The sequence below is a fragment of the Motacilla alba genome, chromosome 4A (genome assembly GCF_015832195.1).
Source record: "Motacilla alba alba isolate MOTALB_02 chromosome 4A, Motacilla_alba_V1.0_pri, whole genome shotgun sequence".
In the NCBI taxonomy this organism is placed as follows: domain Eukaryota; kingdom Metazoa; phylum Chordata; class Aves; order Passeriformes; family Motacillidae; genus Motacilla; species Motacilla alba.
This window is the reverse complement of record NC_052045.1, coordinates 13,116,259-13,143,650: the sequence shown is the minus strand read 5'-3', so window position 1 is coordinate 13,143,650 and position 27,392 is coordinate 13,116,259. Positions and strand designations below refer to the sequence as shown.

At 40.3% G+C, this 27,392-nt stretch overlaps 1 protein-coding gene across 6 annotated transcripts in view; it reads left to right on the top strand.

Annotated features, from left to right (window-relative positions):
* Positions 1 to 27,392, top strand: part of AFF2 (AF4/FMR2 family member 2) — a 334,300-nt gene that overhangs the window by 169,758 nt on the left and 137,150 nt on the right. For all 6 annotated transcript variants that reach the window (XM_038164527.1, XM_038164528.1, XM_038164532.1 and 3 more), the window contains exon 4: positions 8,961 to 9,005. In XM_038164527.1, coding sequence (XP_038020455.1) covers positions 8,961 to 9,005 — 45 coding nt within the window. The remainder of the gene's footprint in view (positions 1 to 8,960; positions 9,006 to 27,392) is intronic.

Sequence of the window (27,392 nt, the reverse complement as noted above, 5' to 3'; positions counted from 1 at the left end):
ATATGGGGCAATTTCGCTGGTAATAAAACTATTACTCTGTAAGTGTTTACTTATCAGGAGACCATTATGTGATTGATGACCTGAAAATGGAGGTTATCTTTCAATTCATTTGAAATGCAAACTGACTAGAAAATCTATAGTTATTGAATCGTATTTTTAAGCAAAATCAGGCACCTACATTGACTTCCTATTTACATTTCTTTGAGAAGAAAAATCACATAAAAGCTATCAAGAAACACATTTCACAGCAGGCAAATTAATTGGTTTTACTGTATTTGAATGGAGGGTTTGTCAAATAAAACATGCCATGACAGTTAATAGTGTCATTTAGAGGCAGAAAATTATTGGCTTATTTGTTATTGGATAAAAGGAAGGCAAACACTTTGTATTAGGAAGTTTTAATGTGTTTAAAATCCTCATTAGGGATTTATGGACATTCTTGCTTAGCATAGCGCCTCATTAATTTGAGGCTAAACAGTTACTTCTGTGTTTCAACTGCAATTTTTTTTCCCTTTTCTTTAATTAGATCTCGCATTAGAGTTTGGTCTCTACACCACTGGAGATGTAGAATTAATTAATGTGATTTATAAATCTAATGGAAGTGAGTTATTCTTAGATATCTTTTCATTTTAGTGAGCAGTTTAACTGCACACAGCATAAGTGCACACAGATCTAAGAGATTTGGGAAGCTCAGGAAAAGTGTGCAACTTCTGCATTGAATACATTTAGCAGTGTCCCTTGGCATTAATAGATCAAAGCATTTTAATTAGAAATGTAACTAAAAGAGAGGCCATAAAGATCCCATTCAAAATCAGATTTTCCTTGTTCTAAGTTCTGTACTGTCCAAAAAGTGTTATTTAACTGCCCTTTTGTAGATAACCATGACATTCAGTGGCAGTTGGGATAATTGCGTGTCTTACTATTTAGTGAGTATAAGATCTGGCTCTTAATGTAGTCTGAGTTTGGATGCAATCACAATAAAAACATATTCAATAATTGTACTACTTTGTATTAATAAAAGGAAAATAGTTTTTATTTCCTATAAGAATTTAATTTATTTGATTGAAGTTTGCGTTAAAAATGTATCTGTGTAGACTAGTCATGCTAACAGATTGGTATTTAAACCCTAAGATATTTAAAAATATATTTGTTTCCCTCAAAGCAGGAACAGGTCCTTGCCCTTTGAATTCTGGCCCTCTATTTTGAAGACAGTCTGAGGTCATGGCTTGCAAGTTGTGGCTGGTGGAAGGATGTATGAAAGCAACTAATTTGCAATCAAGATCTGAGCAATTAGTTTGGGTCCCAGCATGGGCCTCGCAGCTGTGTGAGCTGCTGTGCAAATTATACCCAGGAGTACATTTTTCTGTGAGGACATTCATACATGCTTTAAAAAGCAGAAGTGAAACAGGTAACCAACACAACCACCCACTGCATCCTTGTAGGCACAGCAGGGGTACTGTCAGATGTAAACACACATTTAAGAAGGTTCCTCTTTAAAACCTCCAAAGAAATGTTACAGTCTGAATTCCCAGGGTCAAATAATGCTTCAGGTTACACTGATGGAGCCTCTCTGACATCAGGGAAGCTTTATTGCCATTGCCAAGGCCACAGTCTGACCTGGTGACTTTGATACTGTTTTAGCAGGAATTTACACAGCTCCTGCCTGATGCTGCTCTTGTGCTGGCACATACCGGAAACAGACATCACATTCCACGAATGCGAAATAGATTTAAAGGAGATCCAATTCCAACTTATATTAAATTTAGACAGCTGTGTCTGTACAGTAAAGTATTTTGCATCATTTCCAAGAGGTGCTATTTAAGGGGTTACACTGAGAAAAAATGTGGTGTCTAATTTACATCCCCCTTACTGAGGGCAAGTGGACTTGTAGCCAAGCTCCCTTCATGCCTTTTATACTGCTTCATTGTCTTAGGAGAAGTTAAATTTCATTCACACTGGCAAAAGGAAGACAAGAAATAGACACTTGATCATTATTTCTGCCACACCACATATCTCACTGAAGCAGAGGGTTGCACAGTCTGTTAGTCAGGCTTTGATGTTTCAAGTGGACAAGTGCATGGTGGCATTTTAGGTCAGGGCACCTTTTGTCATCACTTCAGTGGAAATGTATAAGGTAATGTTTTCCAGAATAAGGTGAAAATGCCAAGGCACATAAGAAAATGTGTGTATTTTATGTAAGCAAATAAGTACTTGAAGTTATAAGAGAAGGAGCAACTGAAAGAGGAAGGAAGAAAAATAAATTTGGCATTCCAAATTTCCTTGGACTATGTCAATATGAAGTGGTTGTAACAGCCTTTATGCAAGCCAGTGTTTTGGTCATAAATTAAGTACTGCAAAAGCCACTTTTGTTGGGGCCTGGCTTAACACTGACATTATCAGATACTCTGGTATTATCATTATGGTGAGTTTCTAAAATACCACATTCAGAATATTCCATAAGTAAAATGTGCTGCTTTACCTACATTAAGAAACTCCCAGGAGACCTTGAAGTGAGAGATCACTTTATCAGTCTTCCCTCTCTAATAGAGTTAGGCAATTTACTGCATGAAAACAATGGTGAACCATTGAGTTTAAATTGAACATCAGCATATTGTACTTTCATGGAGACTGTTTCATGCTGATCAACACTGAAATGGTGTTGTTAAAAGAAAACACCACAGAAGTTAAAAAAGAAAAAAATGAAGTAAATTCAACACATACTGAAAAAAAAAACAAGCATAATTGTCACATCCAGGTCAGTCTGGTTTAAAAGTTGCTGTAGCAGAACTAAATGCCAGTGAAAAAACATTGTCCTTGTAAAGTTGGGCTTGCTCAGACTGGTAAAAAAAGGTCGTTGTAAGCTGAGTTCTTTGTAGGGAGATGAAACTGAATCCCTTTCAGTGTGGGGTTAGTCACCCTCTGGTGTGACTGCACAGGTTTGTCTGGCTCTTGGAGAGGAGCATACGAGAGTCACTGGCTTTTGTATGAAACTAAAGGTACCCGTTTGGGCAGCTTTGGCTTCTGAGCTAGAGCCCTTTTGGGAAGGTCACTAAAATCAGTGTGAGTCTGATTCAGGCACGTTTTGGACCACACTAGTAAGTTGTTTTTCTCGATGAGGTGCTTTACTAGGGGGAAAAGGCATAAACTTCTCTGGCCACCACTGAACGAGCAGCTCTGACTGCAGGTTAGACTATCTTAGCTCAACAAATGAATTAATGTGCTCCTTAAAACTCTTCTGTGTTTTCAGTTTCTCCAGTAAATGCGTATTTTACACAGCTTCTGCAGTATTTGTATTAAAGGAGGACGGAGGAGCAGCTTTCTGTATTTTGTTTTAGGCAATAATTTTTCTTTCTCTCCTAATTTTTTTATATATGAGAAAAGTATCTATTTCCACAGACATTTTAATAAGCCCCAGGAGATATTTCTGGGGTTAAAATAATGGGAAATGTAGTCTTCTCATGGTATTTTGGTTCCAGGATGGTGGAGGCACTAAAAGAAAACAGTGGATATGCGTTATTTCGGACCCACAAATGGCTCCCTTGAAAATGAATAAGCCTGTGTAAAACACATGTATGTATTTGAGTACCATGGGAGCAATTTTGGGCTTGTTTGTTTTGGTTTTGTTTTTGTTTTTTCTTTTAATACCACCATGTTTCACTTCATTCAGTTTCCTCCGAAATGCAAACATACAGCCCTAAAGTATGCTGGTGATATCTCCACAAATATCAAATACACCAGAAAAACCCTACTGCCAGGTTGCAATATTCATTCCTTGCTCTTTTGCTGCTTCCATTCTTACACACTTGCAGTAAGATTAGTAAGGAAGAGCCAAGAGCCTCCCAGCTGGTGAGATTAGCTGGCATCTATTCCAGGTGGTTTTAACATGAATGACGCTTTTTGGACATAGTATTGAGAAAGGAAGCAGGATCATGAGCTGTGAAACAATTCAAGGGGTTTTGGGCAGTGGGCTCTGAGCAGTGGTGTGAACTTTACTTGAAGTAAATATGAAACAATCTTCTCAGGAGGAGAAATCTATATTCAGATGGCAGCTGAGGGGAATGTCGGGAGCCATTAAAGTGGAGAAATGAAGTCTGAGTGTGCAAGAAAATACTGATGGCAGTCAAAGGAAAGGTGATGTTGGAAATACATGGGTGTGTATGGCAAGTGCAGGTGAAGTATTGCATGTTCTCAGATTAGTAATGTGCATATTGCAAGAATTGAACCATAGGTTCATACAGGTTGGGAGGATGTTCAAACATCATCTAGTCCAGTGTGCTGCATCTGGAAATTCTGCTAGTCTTAGTACTGCCCCATCCATTTCCCACTTGTATGAATCAGAAAAAAAATCAGAAAAACCAAGCATTCTCTGTTAATGGGAAGCCTGGCAGGAGCTGAAGGCACTCAGAGGACAAGGCCTCTGCTGACTGTCCTCCTTTTGCTGTTTCTGGTTTTCTAAGTGTTTTCCTGATATCACTCTGTGGTGCACACTGGAAATGATCAATCAAGGCTCACGCAGAGGATCTTTTCTTGTGGCAAGTGAAAAATCAATTTGTGTTTGAAGGAGTAAACAGTAGCATGAGCTTCATTTCCCCAGAGTCAAAATGGATTCCTTGATAAAGGAGATGACAAGGAAAGCTGAGCTCTTGATGTATAAGCACATAGGTGCTCATGTGCAAGAAATGAGTGGACTCCTACATTCATTTTCCATGCTACACTTACCTTTTCAATGAAACAAAAATAGGAAGAAGAGATTACTTGTTGAATGCTAATTGTGTGTCAATAAAACCAGGGGGATTGCTCATGAACTGTTTATACAGGTGAAAATGTAGTCGGTCACTTCTGGCAAAGACATTATTCATGGTGTATTTCTGCTTTATGGCACTACATTTGAATTTTCAGAACTATTTTCACAAGTCTGTTGGAAGATTGTGTTGCTAACATTTCTGAGAAATGTCTGCTGTTGGATGTAAATTACAGGGGAAAGAGTCTTTGTATGATATTTCTGTGCCATGAAAACAAAATCTGATCTCATGCAGGTTATAAATTGTCCAGGAGGTAAGAGTAGTCAAGGAACTGTAGAATGAATAAATGGAAGGTTAGATCAACTTGACTCATCAGATATTGTAACCATTCACCCAATGTCATATGATCTGTATAACACTAAAGGCTACTACTCCCTCACTCATAGATTTCTGCCCTCCTTCCCTCCCTTTAAAGTTCAGCACTGAGCCACCCAAGCCATACATTAAACCCTTTGGTTCCACATCATTTAAGCTCTCTCCTCTCTCCTGTGAGACCAAAAAGTGAAGAAGGCTGTAGAATACTGGCTTGTATTAGGTGGAATATTTGACCTTCTGACCTTTCCTTTTTTCCTTTTTTTTCTTTCTTTTTTTTCTTTTTAGCAAGCAATATTTAAAAGTAAACATGAAGCATTTTGATGCAAAAGAGGTCTGCCAGATTAAAAGGAAATTGGAAGATGAGTTCAGTGTAGCATGTAGCTGTTGTGAAATCTCCTTGCTTTGATTGAAGTTTTATTACCTCAGGACGTCTGTCTGCAGCTTATGTGCTGTTCTTCAGTCTGGGGTTTGTGAATGCATTGCTGGCTGAGAGAAGAGCTCATGATGTGAATTGCAACCACTCAGTGTTGCGGAAGCCAAATTCCTGGAATCTGTCCTTTCAGCTGAGCTAGACCATGCTGCTTATAAAGGAAGAAAAGCACCAAAAGCATGCACAAGTGCAAACTGTGCCCACCTTTTAACGCTCTGATTAGTCATAAAAGCTGAAAAGGGGAGAGAGGCGATGGAGAATCACATAGTGGGTCCTAAAATGCTTGATTTTTATTAGATTAGGAAAGTAGTAGTATGGGATGAATGTCCAATCTTGACTAAACTACAAGAGGATCGTGGCAGTTTATTCATGGCAGTTCTAATAACAATTTGTTGTAGCACAGCACTTGAGAAAGTGATGAATATTGTATCTGCTCTGTTTCATTCTGTCCCAATGAATCTGTGCTTGGATGCCATGGTGTGCCATGTGGGCCCGCTCACACTTGTTAGCTGAATGTGAGCGTTTATGGACAATTAAACTTGCAATTTTTAATTCACACTTTGAAAGGTTGAGAGGTTGTTTTTTTCTTTCTTTTTTTTCAAGACACTAAATTTCTAATAGATCTGTGCCTTTCAAGTCTCTTAGAATGTGCAACTGCAGCATGAATTTAGAAAAATGGTCTCATTTCTTTAGAAATCCATTAATAGTAATGTCCTGAAAGACTCTTACATTGATCTTCTCTCTGATAGCCATGTTGTAATAATTATTCTTTTAATGTTTGCATCAATCTAAATGTTTTCCTCTTTGTGCTCGCTTCTACTTGGATCTCCCTGTATGACAATCACAGCACTTTGACATCTTGCATTACTTTAATACCAATGATTCAAAACAAAGCAATGCCAAAGGGAACAAAAGTTCTGTCAAGCTATAAAAATCTTCTTTGCCATTAACACAATTAAATTGATTCATGAGCATTTAAAGTTACTAGCAAGTGCTGCCAGCAGAAGCTGGTTACAATTGCATAATATATAGTGGGCTTTATTAAAGTAAAATGGTATGTTTACTGTTATTATCATCATTAGTTCTGAAGTAACATAAACTTAAACAGGGCTGTGAATTGAGAGAGGACTGTGAGACAACCAAGAACATGCTCTGTCCTGTGTTAATAGAGAGGGACACAGTCATCACTTTTCTAAACAGAGAAATACACGTGGTACCTTGGCTAACCATCATAGCTGGCATGTGTAATGGTAGGGAAGGGTGTAAAATAAAGAGAGCTTCTGTACCTCTACTGCTCTCACTCTTCCCAGTCTGACTCACTCAGCTGGATTTTGGGCTGCTCCTGTTTCTGTGGTGAGAAGTTTTGTGGTCGATGTGTTCACTGTGAGCTTTTTGGAGGACTGTTTGTTTTGTTTTCTCATATTCCAACATATTAGTTTTTCAATGAAAAAAATGAGGCATGCATTAGAGACACGTGTTCTGTCCCACTGCACAGTGCAGTAACACCCCTGCTTGTTAACCTTTTGATTACCCATACTCCTCACTGAATGGGGAGCTGCTATGAGGAATGGAAAACACAGAGGAGCAGAGAACTTAAAAGTATTGAGAGAAAAAAAGTAATTCAAGTGAAAAGTAGGGAGATGAAGGAAGTTCCATCAAGTCCAAGTCCTGTAGTGTAAGGGTGGACTGCATGCCTGTTGCAGTTCATGCTGCCCACACATGGGCAGTTCTCAGCCAGGCTTGTTAGGTAATTTGAGCTGAGTAGAAACTGGGGACAGAAGGTAAGGCTCTTTTTTTGGTTGTTTGACAGTTTTAAGGTGATATTGTGGAAAGTTATAATCTATAATAGATAAAAATCACTAATATCCCTGTGGTGTAGTCATATTCACTTGGGTGATCCTTTTTCCAAGATACTGATGAACTGTTGGGAATTCAGAGAACAGTGATGAAAGAAGCTAAAGGGGAGGCAAATCTGGTTTATCGGGAAAGAAGGTAAAAGTTGAACATAGAGCATTTGAAAAAAAGTGCATGTCTGTGTATGGTGTAAATGTGAAGGGAAGTAATGGATTACTTCTAGTAGTGGAAAGTACAAGTAGTTTTCAACACTCCGTATTTCATTAAGGGAAGGAATGGGAGACCCATTTCCCTACAGTTTTTGGGTCAGACTAGCCATAGTACTAGAAGATATGGGGAAAATCTGCTACATTAGCAGAGCATGAGCTTGGTGATCTAAGAGGTCTCTGTGGTCTTTGACTTCTGTAGCTGTGTGGATTTATCCATGAAGCTTAGTGCTGGCTGAAATGCAGGCAGAAGGCCATGGTCGGTGCTTTGGTCAAGCTCTATAGCAGATTAGGATGACAGGGATTAAGTTCAGTCCTGACTGTCTTTCACCAAACTAGTTACTGAGGGCAATAGGTAGAAGAATCAGACAGAAAAGTCTCACTGAATATTTATGGCACAAAGGACTTACCTGTGCTTTGGTACCTTCCTGAATATTGTCTCTTCCTCTCCTGCTTTACCCCGTGATAAGAGCCCACCATAGCTCTCTGCAAGTGCCACAGAGTGGCTGTACATACAGGTCACATCTGCCTGTTGTTTCTGTAATTGTTCGCAGTATTTAAAGGTTTTGTGCTCTTTCATATCCTTAGAATGAGGGATTGTGGCAAATGAGGGATTGTGGCAAATGCTGTAAGTACCATTTAACAAGTATTTTCAATTGGAATATATTAGCAGCATCACTGTCTGTGCGCATGGGTGTGGTTGGGTGCAGAGATAAATTTCATCTTTCTAAGGGGAGAAGGAGCAGCTGTCAGGCCTCTCGAGGTGGATACCTGTGTGCTGTGCAGGCTGCAGAGGACACTGAACCTGCACCAGGCTGATGGAGTGAGGGACAACAAAATCAGCAACCACCCTTATAGTCCAACCAGTATTTTACTACAGTATATGTTTAAGAGCTGTCTGGACCGTTAGCCTATTAAGCTGTAGGATGAGATAGTTGATGATAACAGCTTTCTCCTGTTATCACCTCTGTCCTTCTCTGCAGCATGTGGCAAGTTAAACCAAACCTCGCCCTCTCTCTGAAGGCTGCCGATAGGAGTAACAGTGGGATCTTCTTCAATTACAGAAGTTTCAGGCAATTCCACTGCCAGTTCTCAACTGTGAGGAAATCAGAGTACTTTATTGCTTCAAAATTGTCGTTAGTAACACAAAGCAGTGTGGAAGAAAAAAACAACTTTTGACAAAATGGGTCCTGCTGATGATTTATGTTGATCTGAACTGGAAAATTTAGTAGGCAGCAAGCATGGATACAGCAGTCCTCAAACAGAGGCAGTTGCTTGTTAGCTGTTCACCTGTGTGGTTGAACTTTGCATCCAGCACCTGACTAAACATTTCTTTTTTTTCTTTAAACCTAGGTTGCCCTTCCCAATGACTCCAGCTGTGTGGAAGAAATACTGCGGGTAAGTAATACCCTTTGCTTTTTTTATCTCCTGTATAATTGTAGTGCTGTTATTTTCATCTTCCAAGGAGATGGTTTATAGGGCTGTCTTTAGCGCTGTAGTTAAATAATAACATATCAGTGGGTCTGTATTAAGAGACACAGACGGGGGTAGGCCCAGGGTACTCCTTAGTGAGATCAGTTCACCTAAGACTCTGCATCTGCCAGCTTGTTTCAGTCAGGATTTACACATGTTCCTGTTCTTTTCAAGCTCTCAGTCCCTGAGTCTATCCAGGACACATTTCTCTCGTACCCTGAGGTGCAGTTGCCTTAATTCTTCTACTCACAAGCTGACCTACAGGCTTGCTCCTTCCTCTAGACTACAATTGCTCATCATTCATGGTTTTGTTAAAGACTTACAGACATGTTTTTTCTGTGATCTTTAGTCAGTGATTGAATACAGAAAATTGCAACTCCAAACTGAGAATGGCTTAATTGCAACAAGATCATGTAATAAGAAAAAGGGAGTATGCACAAGTTGTATGCCTTACTCTAAGTATAAGATGGGCTTTTCCTCAGACACCCCAACTTTGGGGTTCCCTGTTGGCAATGAGATTTGCCTGGGGGCACTTTTGCAACCTACCAGTCCCTTTCTCAGATTTAGGTTTTTTTCCTCATGGGGTGAGTTTCCCATCTGTCAGGGCTACCTGCTTGGGATTGCCAGCCAACCAACTGATGTATGGTGTAGAAGGGATAAAATTTCAGTGGGAATTTGTGCCAGCCGTGTCCTTGTTACTGGAGGTAGTGCTGTAGACTTACCCAGACCTGAAATCATGTTTAGCAGTCATGCCAGCTTGTTTGCAAAGACTTACTCCTGCTTATAAAATAAAATAAGCTTCTCACTATTCATTGCAATTCAGAGTTAAATAGCTTGGAAAACTTGCTCCTGGTTTCTGTACACACATTATCTTGGGCTGCTCTAGATGTCCTTATGAGGTGGCAGTGTTGCTGCAGAAGTGTCTTGAGGCAGCGGGCAGGTGTGCTCCTGCAGACCTGCTGTAAGGGAGAGGATCCTGTGTGAGCACCCAGGAGCAATGAATGCAAGGAAATAAATAATATTTACTTTCAACCTTCAAAGACAGCAGAGGTTTATTACCTATGGAACACTATGGGAGCAAAAGCAAAGGAAATGTTGAAAGGCTCAGCAAAGTACTTGGTACATTTAAAATGTCTTCTTCCGTTTGTATATTTCAATTAGGTTCATTACTGTATTCAGAATTAATGACTTCTTGGCTGGGGAAAGCAGTTGTTCTCAGTAAAAAGCATCAAAAGAAAATGTGGTGGGGTGAATTTCAGGGATCAGTCATCCAGTGACATTTTTAATGTGGGAACAGTGCATATAAATCACAGGAAGCAGAAATGTCTTTTTTTCTAATCAAGATGGTGACCCTATTTCCTACGCCATGACTGTAATTTGAGTCAACAAACAAACACAATATGCTGGGCTTCCTTCTGAAACATTTTGAGATTGGATCAGGATTTTCTGTCGCCTTTAGAGAATGGGGATGACCTGCAGAGTCCCCACTCCTGCCACCAGTGGGCCATTGAACTTGGGGGCACTTTTGGGGTGGACAGACCAGGGATTTAGCAGGATTCCATGTCTCTGGGGGTCTCTCTCACAAGGACATGTAAAGGGCCTGTGAAGAAGGGATACAAACCAGCAGATCTTTCTGGACTATGGCTGCAGATGCCCAGAGGCATCCCTCATGCCCATCCTGGAATAAACCTGTCGGGCATAGCTGCTGGCATGGCCAGAAGGCACCTGGAGCACATGACACCTGTGTTGGGCTGCAGATACAGTCTTGGCACATAGACCTCAGCCATGATTCCCCTAGGATGCTCCCCTCCATGTGCAGGAGAGAGTTTTGGTGCTGCTTCCCAGGGGCTCTGTACCCTCAGCGCGGCGTTGGGCTGTTCTGGGCACCCCACAGGCTGCCTTCAGCCTTTTGTAACCTGCCTGCACAGCCCTGCCTGTGTGAGCACAGCAACCCAGAGCTGCTTTGGGACTGCTCAGCAAAGGCCCAGCAGACCCCAGCCCCAGCTGGATGCCCTCAGGGCAGCGGCTCAGGATTCCAGCCACATGTGGTGCCGAAGCACACCTGGAACTAGAAGTACCTGGGTTTTGTCAGTGTTTTACTTTGTTCTTCTCAAATTTATGCTGCAGAACAAGCTAGCAGGAAATGTGTTTTGGCTGCATGCAGGGTATCATATTCTATTTGACAGGCAATGGAGAGAAAATAAGTAAGAGAATGTGATGCCCAGCAGTGGTCAAAATCCAGTCTTTGGGCTCCCCATGGAAACCGTGTCAGAAGATTCAGGCTGGCTGCTCCAGATGAAAGAATGACCCTTGGTTTCAGCAGAAATTTGCACTTTGAAAACATAGATTAAGTTTCCAGCCCTGACAGGCACTTCTTGGCCTTTCAGGGCCATTTACATAGGCTCTGATGAACTTTTGGAAGTGTGGGTCTCAGCTCCCTCATGGCAGCTTCTCTCATTAAAAACACCATATTATTCACACTTCTGTCCTGTCAGAGATGTTACAGAGGTAAACACAAAGAATTTCAAGACAGTCGAGCCCCAAAAGTGGACAACTGGGCTGTAATTGTGCATTTTGCCCAACCAAACCATTGGCAACCCCTGGCAGTTTCTGCTCTGGGCTGTGTCTGCTGCCAAGCTGTGCTCCCCAAGGAGCTGGGCAAGGGTGTTCTGCCTGGCACTCACCCTTGGAGCAATGCATACCTTGAAGTTTGCTTTTGTTTTTTTGGTGTTTTTTTTTTTTTTTTCCTGGTTTTAATTTGTTTTGGTTTTCTAAGTTGGGGAATTAATTCAGTTCCATCCCTCAGAAAGACACAGTAACTCTCGAGGGTTTCTTTGCTAGACTTTACAAGGAAGAGGTACTCCTGTGAAGATCTGTGACCTCTGATTTTACATAGCTCTTTTTTCAAGCTGAACTTGATTAATGGTTTCTGTAATTGTAGAGGTTTGTAATTCTTAATATGTCTTCTTCTTCTTTTTTTTTTTCCATCTTGGAGAAAAAAAGGTTTAATTGAATATATATTCTAAAATTTTCAACCAAGTGAGGGGAAAGGTCTTGACTTCATTCAGACCCCTGAGTCTTCAGAGACAAAATTTCACAGTCCTTTAGATTTCCTGAAACACTTAGCTACTTATGTCATCTTGTGTAAATGCTTTAAGGACTGTTCCCAATACTACAGCCAAAGGTTAATGGCAGACCAGTCTCCTGCTGATTTTACTTTTCTAACCAGGATGGCTGAGAAGGTTGTGAAAAATAATAATAAATAATAATAATAGTAATCATCATCATCATCTCTTATGCAACTAAGGCCAAACAGTAATGATAGCACAGATTGCATATAATACAAGCTGCTAATACCAAACTGAAAGATAAAGACAAATACCTGGTGGTCTAGACATTTTTCTGTTCCAAAATGTGTTTGGGTTATTTTTCCAACCAATGCAATGGTTTTGAAAGTGCGGATAATATGGAAGACAGGCAATTAAAAGTATGTGCGTGTAATTCACATTTTATTAATATGGATTTAAATTAAGTTGTCACTTGCTATGTGCATCCATTGAAAAATGAGTTCATTGAAATGTTGTGATCCAAAGTGCAGATGGGGCGGGAGAGCTGACATTTAAAAGTAGTCTCCAGAGCTCTTACTTGTGCCACTTATACCAGTGCTTTACATCAGTGTGCCGTGCTGTCACTGCATGTGACGTGAGCCATGTGCTGGCCCAGGGAAAGGAGGTGTGCAGGTGACACTGAGGTTGAAAAGCAGTGATCCTTTTCCTGTCTGTGGAGAGTGCAGAAGGGACCTTACTTAGCCTTGGTTTACCCCAGCTAAAGAGTTGATAACCACACAACACTGCATGGGAGAGAAAGGAATTTTTTTTAACTACATGTTCTGGAGGACTTGGAGTGTAAATTGGAAGTTTGGGCTGGGTGTTCAGGCAATCAACTGGACATAACCTGGCACTGCAGCTCTCGTGGCTGTACCGTAACCACCCGGGCAGGCCCTGCTGTCTGGAAATCCGTCCCTGCTTAGAGGAACAAAAGAATTCTTGTACGTGCATATTCACAGAAGGAAGGCATCAAGTAACTAGATAGACTTCTGATGGTATGTGGACAGCTGTGATACTAATTAGAAGCTTTCCAGTCTGGAAGCAAAACAGATCCCAAATATAGTTCAGATTGTAATAAGTGTAAAAATTACTGGAGTTAAATGAGCAAAGTCTGTAATTTGTATGGTTGTCTTCTGATGACTAGCTCCTGTCTAATGACATGGGAGAATATGTAAATTGATCAGCAGGTGAAAATGCCCTTGACTCTGCAAATTATGAGTAGGATTACCTTCTCATGCCAATTGAAAGCCCTAACGGATTTAATATGTCTCACCCACAGCTGAAGTGAGCTGTTCACATAGCAAAATTAGACTGTAACAGATACAGCCCATTATTTGCCCCTCAGTAATTGTTTTCTTTTCTAAAATACAAGCAACATTGAAGAATGATGCTAAACCTAATTATAATAATTGTAATTTGAAAAATACAGGTACGCTGTCCAGTGTGGTTACAAATGCACTTAGTAGCTGACGGGTAGTTTAAATATTTTCATGTGGAGTCTGGGGGCTTGCTGGGGAGGACATGATGTGAATTTAAAATGATTATCCAGACGTCACTGGACAAGTGAATAACGAGCTGACTGGCCTAGTAAATCATGTGAACCTGTCAAATGTGGGAACACGTTGGGGAGGAGATGATGTCAAGTAACAGTAACTTAGCAACCTGGCATTTAGCTGTCCAGAGAATGAGTAAGAGTAGCCACTTTTAAATAGCTGAGTAAATAAATGAATCCCTATACGTCTTAGGTGTGCTATAAAAATAGCCCAGCACCGTATGTTTTGTGTCAAGCTGCTCCTTTCTCCTGGATAAGGTGATTTATTATTTCTATTGAAATGAAAAAATGGATTGAAAAGTTAACCCAAGTGTAAATGTGGATCTGTGGCCTTTGTCCCTGTTCTGGCATGCAGCCTTTGAAAGCATGCAAGGAACGGGTAATAGCCTGCTTTGAGAGTTGTTTTTTTTCCTTCAGACTTTGCTTATGTACACAAAGATTTGGATGGATAAAAACAATTAATTTCTTAGCAATTTTTAAGCCACTGCATTTTCAAGCTTTTTATCAGCATTTTCTCAATGGAGGCAGAACCAGTTTCTGCTCTCACATCAATATAAATCAAGGGGTAATTCCACTGACCTCTGATCTCATTTGAGTTCATTGAATTCTTCTTCCTCCCACACTGGTATAAATTGGCAGCAGCTCTACTTATGTTGCTGCTGCTCTTATAAAATAAAAAAAAAAAGAGTTACCTCTGCATTACTTTAGGTATACACAAAGGCATAAACCTGTTCTTTGTTCTGATGACTCTTCAGATGTGGTCTCACACCAGAAAATGCAAATGCTGAATATTTCCTTGAGAACAGCTCCTTCCTGGTTTGGTAGGTGAGCATTTCAATTTTGGTCTCAGTATCACCACAATCATTATCACCACAATTGTTGCATTCAGCAGCAATTCCAGGAAGGTCAAAAGAAACCTTTTCCCAGCATTTTGTGCACTGTCCAGTATGCACACAGGAAGGATGACATCAATAGTTGGAGTCATTTGAGGACAGCTTGGTGTAAGCTTGGAGTGCAGAAGGTTCTTTGGGTGCTGCAAAAGGCAGTCTTAGGTCTTCTCAGCCCAGATCACACCCTTGCCCCCTGTGTGCTCCACCTGACCGTGGCAGAAAAGGCTTATCCAAATTTTTGGCCATTCACCTTTCCAGTGACGACATTATGGTGGCACCTATGAGAAAAGCACTTCAGGAGCACTATCCCAAAGCTGCATGCATTAACTTGAGAGTGCCTCATGTCTGAAGCTCACAGCTGCCTTCAGGCTGGCAGAGTGGGAAGCTGGTGGGTCGATGCCAAGTGTTTGGCTGAGGCGGCTGTTTGTGTGTCCCCATTGCACGGCTGGCATGGCACAGGTTACGTGTGAGGGGAGTGATGCACTTGGGGTGTAGATCTATAGCATAAATCTGCTTTGTGCTGCCAGCTGAAGGCAAGGCAGACTGCATGCTGCTGGGGAGGTGACAGGGAGGAAAGGTTGACTGTCTGATCTGACAAATGCGTGTGGGTGTGCAGAGTTTCCTGTATTCAAAAGCTGGTGTTCTGCACCTGCCTGTTACAGGGATAAATGCCTCTTCAAGATGTAGTGCAGCAAAAGATTAGACCTTTGTCAGGACAGACAAGCAAGGTCTGATTCCAGCTTGCAGGCACATTTATCAAATAAAGGTTTTATTTTCATAGCAGTAGTAAATGAATTATTTAGCCAAGAACTTTGAAATGTAAAATCTGATCATTATGTGGGTCTATTGCAGCCTGTCTACACTGTAACAATAAAAAAAGATTACAAAAGGTATTCAGGAAAAGAGGGAGAGATTGCTGTGCACCTGTTTCAAACTCACTATTCAATTCTGTTTTCTTATCTTCTTTACCATAATATTTTAACACATATTTTTGTACTGCCAAATTGAAATATTGCTGATTTCAGTGGTATGACATAATTCTGCCATCTTTGCCAGATTTACCATTGCTACTAAAATTACTGTGAAGTGAGCTGACAACACAAGAGTTTGGACATGTATTGCTGCTCCTGAAGAGAAGCAAAGTACTCCCATGATAAATGATAAGTGAATGACTGCCAGTGAAGGAGTGAAGTTTGGTTTTCCAAGCTCCTCAACATCTATTTTCACCAAAACAACCATTTTTAGTTTCTCTCCCTCATTGAAAGTCAGCTCAGAAACAATCCACTATGTATTGCAATGTTACATGCTCAGCATCCTCACTCTGATTAAGTACTCTGTTCTGATAAAAATAATTACTTTTTATGAGACCATACAAAGTCATTGTTTTAAAACCAGTTCAAACAAGAAAGTAATTGAAACAAAGTTATTCTCTTAGAAGAAAAAATAGTAAGTTTTGCAGCTCTGGGGGAAGATCAAATGTACTCTCTACAGAACTTAAAAACATTGGTTATTTTATGTACTACTTTTTCAAATACCACTAAGTTTTGCAGTTCCAGAAATAAGTGAAAAATATGAAAAATGTGGGAAAACAATTTGGTGCAGTCTTGTAGTTGAGTGGAGAATGTCATAAAACTAAGATTCCTACTCCCAGTTTGGAGACCCATGGGACCTGAATTCCCATCCTTTTTCATCCTTGTAACTAAAGAGTAATTCCCTTATCTTAGAGTGAAAGTGTGAAAGAAAACAGACCCAAGGAATCTGGCATGTCAGATCAACTCTGACCTTTTCTATGCTCCCATGAACAGAAAAAGGCCCCAAGTGCTGAACTGGGTGGAAAAATTTTAAACACAATTGTGGTGTTAGGGTGTTTGGCTCTAGCTGTACCAGGTATCCTCTCCTAAGGACCTTGTGGGCTGCATGAGTTTATGTTGTATAAAAACATGATTAAGAACTCCAGAGCCTGTTGTGTGTCTGTCCTGGAGTGCTGCTGCTGATTCCAAAATGACAGTCTGCAGTGTGGCCAAGCAGAAAAGCCATCTGAAGCTCTCATACTCCACTTACACAGCTTACTGACAGAGCATTAAGCAAAAAAATCTAGTCCTATTTTGAGATACAGGTAGAATATTTCTCTGATCTCAGATTAATCATTTTTGTTATTTCATTTTGTCCTGTCAAAGCGAAACATGGTAAATATGAGCACTGAGTGTTTAAACTGCTAGCAATGCTACCTTTCATTTAAATAGATTAAGAATGTGTAGTCTACATTACAAATTGCTTTCGGCACAGAATGAAGACATTGAAAACATATTAAAATTGTGTTAGGCTTTCTGAAATGAATGCATGCTTTAGAAACAATTCTGGTTTGAAATGTCTGTAACATCTTCTGTGGCTCTTTCTCTCACAAACGGGAAGAGCTCCATTTTTGCAGCCCTGAGGGCAAGTGTTGCATGATGTAAATCCTGGTAGAAAGCTTCCCTGTAAGTCAGCACTGCTGAGGAGGTTCATGGGTTCCATGAAGGATAACTTAGTCTAATCACAATTAGGCAAGAGAAGCAGACTAGAAAAGGGCTAGGACACTTGGAGCGTCCAAGGGAAGATGGGCTGGGAGATGTAACTAAACAAACCTTCAGAAACAGTTTCAAGAGCTTACATTTTTGAAATTCCCCTCTGAAGTTTCTGACTATGACAAAGAAAAATTAATTGATGGTTAAAAGAAACATATGTAAGGAAAGCAGTAGGGAAGTTTAAGTGATGGATCAAAAAGACACCAGGTACTTGAAGCATGCTCAGTTTCCCCCTTTATACCTTATCTACACCTGCATGTTGCAACTTTTGGTACTTTACTGCTTTGAGCTTCTTGAGGAAAAGTAATGAGTACAGGACAAAGATGACACCTGGAGCAAACCTGAAGTTTCAACTTTGAATCCCATGGTTGGGCTCGGAGATGGGTAGAAGACAGATGTCTCTGTTACAGCAGTTACCAAGAGTGCTTGTTGCCATTTTCATAACACACTGAGGCCTGAGTTTAACTGAAGCCACTCCTAACTTCTTCTTAAGGCACGATGGCAGACACAACTGATGTATGGACAAAAATTTATTTTATTTCCTCCTGAGAGACCCCTTGGACAAGCAGGTGGACTTTTCCTTGGGAAGAGTCGTGTGATGACACATAGTCAGACTTGCCAGCCCCCATGAGGTTTCTGGAAGGAGCCTGGTGAGGTCAGGCAGTCTTGTGATCATCATCTGTCTTTAGTTCAAGTTGTTCCACATTTTGCAGTGAGAATAGCTCTAGAAGCTGCCTTTTGGGGAGGAGAATCTGTGTCTTTGCTGTGTGCCATTGGTCTGTCGTGCTCCACAGTCAGCAGAGCTCTTTCTGAAGGCATCTTCCTTCTTACCTGTGGAGATTGTTCCAGCTGTCAGAGTCTTCAGAATACACCACTTCAAATCTGCCAGTGAAAGACTGGTGTGGTTCATCTTCTCATGTCTTTGAACACCCTCTCAATAAATGCTTGAATACATAGACTCGAATAAAACATCCTACCTTTGATCTTCCTGAATAACCTTGAGATGCCCCTGTGCTCCACTATGTCTCCTTCTGTGAAATGGTGAAATAGAACCTCACCAGCACTGCCATTGTTGAAAGTTAAATTACTTCTTAGCAAAATGCATTGATGTCCTCAGCTGGAATTATTGGTGTGATAATTGGGCAAAAGCAAGGCTCTATCAGATATTTAAAATTATGCTACATACTGTGGCTTATCTGAATTTCTAACATTTCTTTTAAGAAAACGTGTCATTGAATTTAATGTTCTGAGAAACCTTATGAACTTCCCATCTATTTTAGCTGTACATTTCAAATTATGCTTATAATTGTGTTTTTATTGAATATGTAAGTTCCTTTCAGTTTCATACTGCACTACACGGGTTTTAATAACATTTGAGAAGAATGCACACTGTGGATAGGTGACACTTCTGAGTGTTTTCAAATTGTCACAGTAAAATTGTCACATTTGTTTAATTAGCCAGTAGATCCTGCCACATTGATTTGTCAGCAGTGTAACAATTTCTTTGGATAACTTGAAAATCTGACCAGAATGGTTTTGGTGGTTTTTTCTTTTTTTTTGTTTTTTTTTTTTTCCCTTAATGAATTTATCACATTTCTTTTTGATTTAAAAGCAGTCCTACAGGCACCCTGCCTTTCAGAAGTCAGCTGAAGAAAATGTCAGGTTCTAGCATTAGAATTATTTGATTTCTTCAGCGCCTTGAGGTGTTTGTTGACCATTGTTCAGAGGCAGGAGAGAAAAGCTGTCTCCAAACAAGAATCTGAAGGCCTGACCCAAGTGCCCAGATTTGTTTTTTCAATGTTCTGCATACCCTGTGTGTTCTACCTGCTGAAAGTATCGCTGCAAGGCCTTCCAGAGCTCCTGGGGCCAGGGCTCTGCTGTGGCTGTCACTAGAAACCTGTTATCAACACTCTACAGCTCTTGTTTAAATGTTTTCTCTGTTCTGAAATTTCTGTTCAATGTTTAAGCAAATATTACTGGGGAGGTGGAAATACCTGCTGGTACTTTGCAGGGTGAAACAGGAGCAACATGAACCCCCAAGGGCATAGCAGACTGGCATGGGTGGTTAACAGGAAAAACAAATGGTAGAGTTGTATTCATTGTGTTTGCTGTGGGTTGATTGAGGGGTTTAAAGTGTGGACCAAATGTCACCTCTGGAGCCAAGGTAGAAAATGGCAGGTACTGATCTTTTGTGAGGGATGCTTTGAGATCTTCTGATGGCATTTATTGCACAAGCATGAAGTGTTAAAAGCCCCTTTGGGCTTTGTAGTCCGTTAATTTCTTTGCCATGAGTATATCCTACTAAAGAAAATGTTGTGTACACCGAGGTACAGTAACCTTTAAAAATACTCTTCTGAGCCTTAGGATAAAAACACTTCATGTTTGGTTTGTAGGCACATTCCCAGTAGTGATTTTTTTTTAAATCAAGCCAATTAATCCCTTCCCACTTATTCCAGTATTTTATAATTTCTAGCCTCTTGAGTCCCTAATCTTTTCAACAAGAGGTCTGACATGCCAGTTATCTGAAAAAGTAATGTACCAATCAAATGAAAACTGGTGCTCAGAATTTTTTTGAAGAGCAGCCCCTTGTCATTCCAGAGTTCAGACAAAAACAAGTTCACAGTTGTTGAAACATAGTTTAAACAGTGAGGCATTCACTGGAGGCTTCTTTCCATGAAAATAGTTATCACTCCTTTTTTTCCTTGGCAATTGAGTCATTGTTTCTTTTAAAAGAGGTTGTCATGATCTCCTCATTACCATTTTTCTTAATATGATAAGTGTAAACTACAAGAAAGCGATCATGTTTGAAAGGATACAGGAACCCTAAGGAATGTTGCACTAACTGCTTGTGTTCTTTGAAAAGGCTTCGACTGGGAATTTTTTTACTAAATGTATCATTCTGTCTACTTTGCAGCAGCATTGTCGTTTTCTAGCATCTTTCACTTACAACACAAGTTACCCTTCAAAAAGAATGCCATGTGATTGCATCCAGCCTTTGTGTGTCTCCAGCAAAGTGAGATCAACAACTCCTTTGGGTAGTTGCTTGAACATAATAATACATTGCACTTCATACTTAAAAAAAAAAAACAAACAAACACAAACACAAAAAACCCCACCATCCTTTGACATGTTTACTCCAGTTCATCTTTGCTTGGTAACTGGTAGTTGTCAGTGTTTGACACCAGCTGGAGCTGTGACTTGCTCGCGCTGCTTGGAGCTAACTAGGCAGCCATGGGTCTGCCGGGTGGTCTTTTCTTGGGCTTGCTCCAAGTTTGTTCCAAATTGCTCATACAATCCCTGATAAACTATTACTAATGAACACTTTCTATTCCTTTTGGGCCATCTAGAAGCAAAAAAGACAATACATGTCATCGTCTAGTAATGTAGAGATAAGATGTTTAAATGCTGGAGCACTGAATTTACAGCATTTCAGTGCTGTGGCTTTTGTGTCCTATTCATTGATTTTCCTGTGGGAAAAGAAGTAGCGTAGTGCTTTGAGACAGGAAGGTTACGGACTTTGCCCTTTTTCAGCCCTGTTTTTAGGAGTTAGTTTGTTTCAATGTAGTTTGCTGTCAGAAGTTTTTAAAAATGCAGACACAGGAGGCTCTATCAATCTGGTGCACAGTCAGAACACACTGATTTCAGACACTGGGACTGCTCTGTGTGGGACCAGGCATCCTCAGCTGTCGTATGTCTTAGTGGCAGTCCCAAGTATTTAACGTTTCCAGCCTCCAACTAGCTTTGTAAGAAAGAACATGCTGGGAAATGAGGAATCAAATGTATGCAACAGTGGGAATCTGTCTACCAGAAATACTCTGAAGCCTCCATACCTTAAAGGAGATCAAAAAAGACCTCAGCATGTTTTGGCTTCAGTTTTCTTTACTGTTTAAGCTGGCTTATTTGGATAAGGCTGACATGCCAAAAAAAGTATATGTTGTATCAAAACATCTTCCATAACATACATCCATTTTTTCTACACCTGTTAGCTTAGCAGGAGTGGATCAAAGGGGAGTGTTGGCATGATTTACAGGACACACAGATGCAGGAACAGACCTGCTTCAAGGTGCAAGTGAGGAAAAGGAAATTCAGACTGAAATGTTTGTTCTTTTCTAAAGGCTAAAATTACTATAATAAATGCCAGGTTGCGTGAGAGGGTTTCAGGTGTCTGGTTAGGTCTTTCTGTAAGAGAATAGAATTAAAGGGTTGAGCATGAGAGGCAGCAAGGACTCTACCTCTGTGTTGCAGATGAGGACCCATAGTGTATTGTTTGGTAGACATGCTAAGCTTTTTAACTTTACAAAAGAAACCAAGGTGACAAAATTAGAGGAAGCAATCATCAGGCTTTGTATATCCAGGGCTTGCTGAATACTGATCAAGCTGTGCCTGTGTTATCCATACATTTTGGACACATTCATTGGATTTTTTAGCCCATAATCTCTATTCCAAATTTTCAGACAGTATTCAGAAGTTTTACCACTGCCCTGGGCATTGCATAAGACAAAAAATGAGACAGTTTGTGCCCTGCAGAGCATGCATAGTCTCTGAAGTAGGCACTGGGAAGATAACCATGCTTCACAGGGGAAAGTGAATTCTTCATGCATGAAGGGAGGAGTAAGTTCTTAACTGAGACACATGGCAGGGAGAGCATCACATAGACAAGGAAAAGGAATGGTAACAAAAGACAGCTTTTTAAGGGCAGGTTTCAGCCTTTCTAGGTGTTCACTGTGTCTTTGATTCAGCCTCAGACTGCTGGTTTAACAGTATTACAGTGGAGGTGATGAGACTGTGTAAGAACAACATCAAAAACAAATGCTACCCTGGCACGCCCACGCAGGAAAACCCTGCTGCAGTACTGCTTGTGTGGTAAGCAGAATAAGAGATCTGGCAGAGTCTTGGTTTGGAAGGCAAAGAAACAGCTTTTGTAAGGATTTCAGTGTGTATTGTACAGCAGTGTGTGGTAGCTTCATTTCTTTGTATTTGATGAGTAACAACTCGGAGTCCAATTTTAATGAAAGCAAATCACGGCTTAAACAAAAGAATTGGGCTTTAAATTTAAATAAGTTGCCTAACTTGGTTTCTTAATTTCCCCTATATGCTGTTTCAGGTAATTAATGCTCCTGTTTTAAGGCCAAAGCCAGTATTTTCTGGCACAAGTTAAAGCATTCAAATTCCTTGTGATTTTTTGACTCAATTTCATCGTATTGTCAGGATGTAAGTTATAAGCTGGTTACATGGGTCTAAAAATTATTGCACAATATACAACTTACACAGTTTCTACACAGAACAAGAGGTTTTGTGGTTTAGCAATCTAATTTTGCCTGATACTGAATTTGGAGATTTTCTTTTTTCACTATGCTGCCATAAGTTGCTTCAGAAATTTAATGCACTTCATAATAAATTCCATTGATAAGGTCTTGTCCTGTAACTATATAACACCCTGTTGTACTTGTATGAAAAAACCCATGAATTGATTGCATCTGGCAATGTAAAGGAGATGATGTAATGTATTGTATAAATGCACACAGCGGAGTGCCTCAGGGTAGAAGTAGTCTTGTTTTGTAACTGTAAATTATAGTTCTGCTCTCCTCTTGGTGTGAACCCTAAGTTTCAGAGAAGAAAACAGGCAATTCAAGACATGCTTTCTTGCTTGTGAAGCTGAGGATGGATGGAACAAATTACCAGATTCCCTTAAACAAGTGCCAGCAGTGAATAGTTTCAAAACACAGTTGCTTATTTGCTTGGAGAATGGGGTTTTTGCCAATGTTTTTTTCAAATTGCAGAGATGAAATTATATGTTGGTATTAGTAACTTTTGAAAGAATTAGCTTTTTATGACTTATTGTGCCTTTGTTTATACTATACTCTTGTAGTGCCAGGATGTTATGTTGTATTTAACAGTTCAATGCATACTTCCTACCTCGTGGGGCCCTTGTGACAATAAGATGTGCCATCCCTGGGGATGGTTACCAACAAGTATTATTTTGAATAAATAAAATCAGTGGGATATGGCAGTGCATCTCGGTGGGGTTAAGAAGCTGCCAAGAGCAGGAGGCATTGCACTGGCCATAATGTCCACAGTAGGGCTCTGGTTCTGTGTCTTGGGCAGCAAAGCCATTAGTTTAGTTACCAGGAGTGACAGCTGGAGGATGCCTCGCTTCCTGGAACTGGGTTTGGTACACGTGACTGCAGGTACCTGAATATTTATGGGCATATCATTGATTTCTAAAACTGGTGTTAGGTTGTGTGAACCTAATAACTAGTTCTGGATGCTATATTAAGCAGAAAAGGCCTCAGCACAGTTGAGAATTTGTAAGTATGGAGGATCAGCATTTTGCCTTCATGATTGCCATGGTGTTCCTGAAGTGCTCTGTGAAAGACACACACCGAACACTGTGTGTAGCATCCCAGAGGAGCAGGACCACGAGTCTGACAAATCCTGACAATTGATGTTCCTGACCCATCAGTAGGTCTGTGCAGAGGAACAGTTATATAGAAACAGAAACACCTCCTGTGGCCCAGCATCTCCTATGTGCCTGGCAAAACTTTGATCATCCTCTCCTTGCACACAACCATTATGGCCTGTCCTTAACAAATCCCACATTCCTGTAGCTGACAAGATTCCTCCTGCCTGTCCTGGCTGGGAAGCAGAGTTACCACTCCAGTCAGTGTTGTTATTCCTGCTCAGTACATGCCTGTCTTTGCACCATTTGGAAGCTCATGGCTCATCCCAAAGACAGCACTGGCTGCTGCTCGTGTCCTGGACTTTGGTTGGAAGCTCACACAATGGTGGAAGACAAAGACATGGTGGTCAGAGAGGCTGTCACACATGCTGGGTATATCTGCCTTTGACTTCATGAGTTCCAACATCCCCATTTTCCACTGAACTCTTAATTCTCTCATCACATAAATCTTGTCAAGAAAGCTGTCCTGTGTGCTTGCTATTAGGTCCTGCTTCATTTTTTACATATTTGTGATTTTTTTTTTGCCAGTTACATTCTGTGAACTCCCCCTGTCCTACATGCACTTTGCTGGTACTGGGAGTCTAAGCCTGGCAGGAGCAGGGATACAGATCTCTGGCTCTGTGCAGCTCATCATAATGGTGCTTCTGTAGTGGGGATACATATGTGCTGCATGCTCCTAAAAATGCTAAGAACACATGAGAAGGTGCTGAAGGGTGCAAAACCTGCTTGGTATTGAACTGAAGGATTGATTGTCCTAGGCAATATAATACATTCAGGCCAGTTTTTGACCATATAATCTTCCTGAGGTGGACCCTGAAGAAAATTATCCTGATCCGCCTTGGAGAAAAGCATTCACCCTGTTTGACAGAGGAGCCTCAGGGGTGAACTCCTGTATGCACAGTGTGCAGCATTTGGGGCCAGGCCCAGCAGGGAGCTGCATCCTTGGACAGGGCACACACACTTTTACATAGGCTATGCTTTCCTTAGGACTGCAGCAGACTTTGAAATTGAATCCAGTGTGGGTTCATGTGGTGTGGCTTCATTACTCTCCCCCTTGAACAGGCTCTTGAGCTGAGATACCTTCTCACTGTAGTGGAGCATTGTTTTATTTCACACACACGAGATTGGTTAGAGCAGTAAGTGCATCAATCATGATTTACTTTTTTTTTATTGTCTTGTAAATGCTCTAAGCTAAGAATATGAGTGTTATTAGTTATAAAAGCTACAGTATGAGGAAAATATATTGAAAAGTTTGAGGTATACGGGAGTCATAGAGTACTGAGAAATTCAACAGAAAAAGAAAATACCCATATTTCTTTGTGGATTTCCAAATGCTAACAAAGTAGGAAAGGAAAACATGTGCTGTAAAATTTATAGCCAACCACAATTGGCTTCTAAAGCAATTTCTATATTCATTTTCACAGAATATAATTTTTGTCTGTCCCCTTCTTGTTAAAATGGAAAGAATATTAATTTACCATTGGACAATATGGAATGCATCCTATTCCCCAGCTGGCAAAGGGAACTTATTAGTCACCACTGATAAAACCCACAGGTGAACACTGTGGTTTAGGCTGTGGTCAGAAAAATGGTTGGTTTTTGTAGAATCAACTCTAGTTTCTCAATAATAAACTCAGGCATGTATGCACTGTATTTCCAATTGTCTTTCAAGCAGTTTTTGGGACAGTAACAAGATAAATTCTAGTATGACAAAGATTTTATTGTAGATGCCACCACATTGTTCCTCAAAATATATGTGCTGGGCACTAGCCACTCGTAATAAATTTGCTAAAACAATTGCATGAGTAAAAGGCTTTCAGCTTTAACATTCTTAGCAGGAAAAATAGCTTTCTTTGGAGGCCAAATCACCAAAGTATTTCAATTTTTTTTTTCCTCTTACAGGGAAAAAGGTGTGGTATCCCTTTGATTATGAGATTTTTTTTTTAAATGCTGAAACATCATAATCAATGTATATTAATGAATTTATCTATCACATCCATGTCAATACCAAATTGTATCAAAATCCCTTTCAAAGAAAGGCTTTGACCCAGTATAAAGCAGGCCAGATCACTGGTCAGGGTATTTCCAACTGCTTGTTCAAATTATCCATTCCTTCATAAGGAATATGAATAAAAACAACTCGTAGGTTTATTGTCTTTGTGTTCCTTTAGGCTTTAGTGTCATTTGCTTTTCATTTCCATGTATAAATATATATCTATATATTAATTCTTTCCTTAGCCTTTTCCCCAAAGTTGAAACAGGCTGAGATGGTTTTTAATTCAGCATGCATCTCACACAGAAAGTGTGGCTGCCCCTCATGCACCACTGGCTTCCTACCAGAGAGAGTTTGATCAGTTTTGTATAAATGCAGAAACCAGAAAGATACTGTGAAACAGGACAGGCTTTTTACTAAGGTTGCATTGATAAATAGTTAATAAAACATTAATAAATCATTAATAGAGTCTTTAATAAATGGTAACTCACTTGGCTGTATTTATTCCTATCTTTATTCAATCAAGGCTGTAGGTTGCTTAGCACCAGCTGTAACATCAGATTTGTAAAAACCTTAGAAGATCTACTCTTCACATATTATTTTTTTCTGAATGCAACTTTAACATGCTGGGTCTCCAAAATTTGAAGGAAGTTTAAAGCAATAGATTTAGCTAAGATTTAAAAGTGCTATAAGTTAGCTAAGATTAAAAGAGAGGGTCATTTGACAGAGAATATCACAGGTAAGGTCTCTTTAGCAGCAGTGGCCTCAGACTGAATTTTTTGCTAGTGATGTGTGTAGGGCTGGTCCTCCTGCTCCACTGGCTGCCCTCTAATGATGTGGGAAAGTGTTGGGCCTGAGACTGCCTTTGTGGCCACAGAAGAAAAAAAAAAAAAGGATTGTAGCTTTGTTTTTCTGCCTTTTTTTGGAGGTATCTGCAAGAGTTGCAGTAAGGGTAGGGCTTGGCCAAACCAGTTGTGATCTATCAAAACTACTGAACAAGAAAAAGAGCTGGGAAGGGTCTTAGAAATCTCATCATCTACTACAGACCCTGTCCCAGTGCAGGAATCAATTCTGCCTAGGCCATGCCTGACTGATGTGTGCTTATCTGTTCTTAGGCATGTTCTTCCACAGATGGAGTCTGTGGAGCCCTCTGAGCAATCTGTTTCAGTGCTGCAGGATCCTTACCATTAAAGAGCTTTCTCTTACCTCTAACTGGAATTTTTCTGGCTGCAGTTGAAGTTCATATCCTCCATAAAGCTGGAGAACAGATTATTCTCTCCTTTAGGAACAGCTCTTTCTGTAATTAAAGGCTGTTCTCATGTCTCCCCTCAGCTCTCCCAAGGGAAGTAGCATGAGCCCTGTATCTTGGGAGACTTCAAATTAGATCAGGCTAAGCAGTTCAGAGCACACTAGGAAGGGAAGCTGCCTCAGTAGGAATGCAGAGTACACAATCCTGCTTCTTTTTTTCCATAATGGCCTCTCAGAGCCTGGCTCAGTGCTTTTATCTGTACTTAAAAACACAGTACACTTTCTTCTGAACAAGAAGGAAATGATGGAAAAATGAAATACAGAGACAGGAAATAAATCTTGAAGGTGGCTATTAATTTTAGGGACTGGTTTTGTAAAGCTATTTACCATCTGCCCCATATCCCCTGTACTCAATTCTCTCTCTCTGACCTCTTCCTTAAAAACTTGCAAGTTTAAATCCTTCCCTAGTCCTCTCCTTCCATTTAAATCATTATTTGG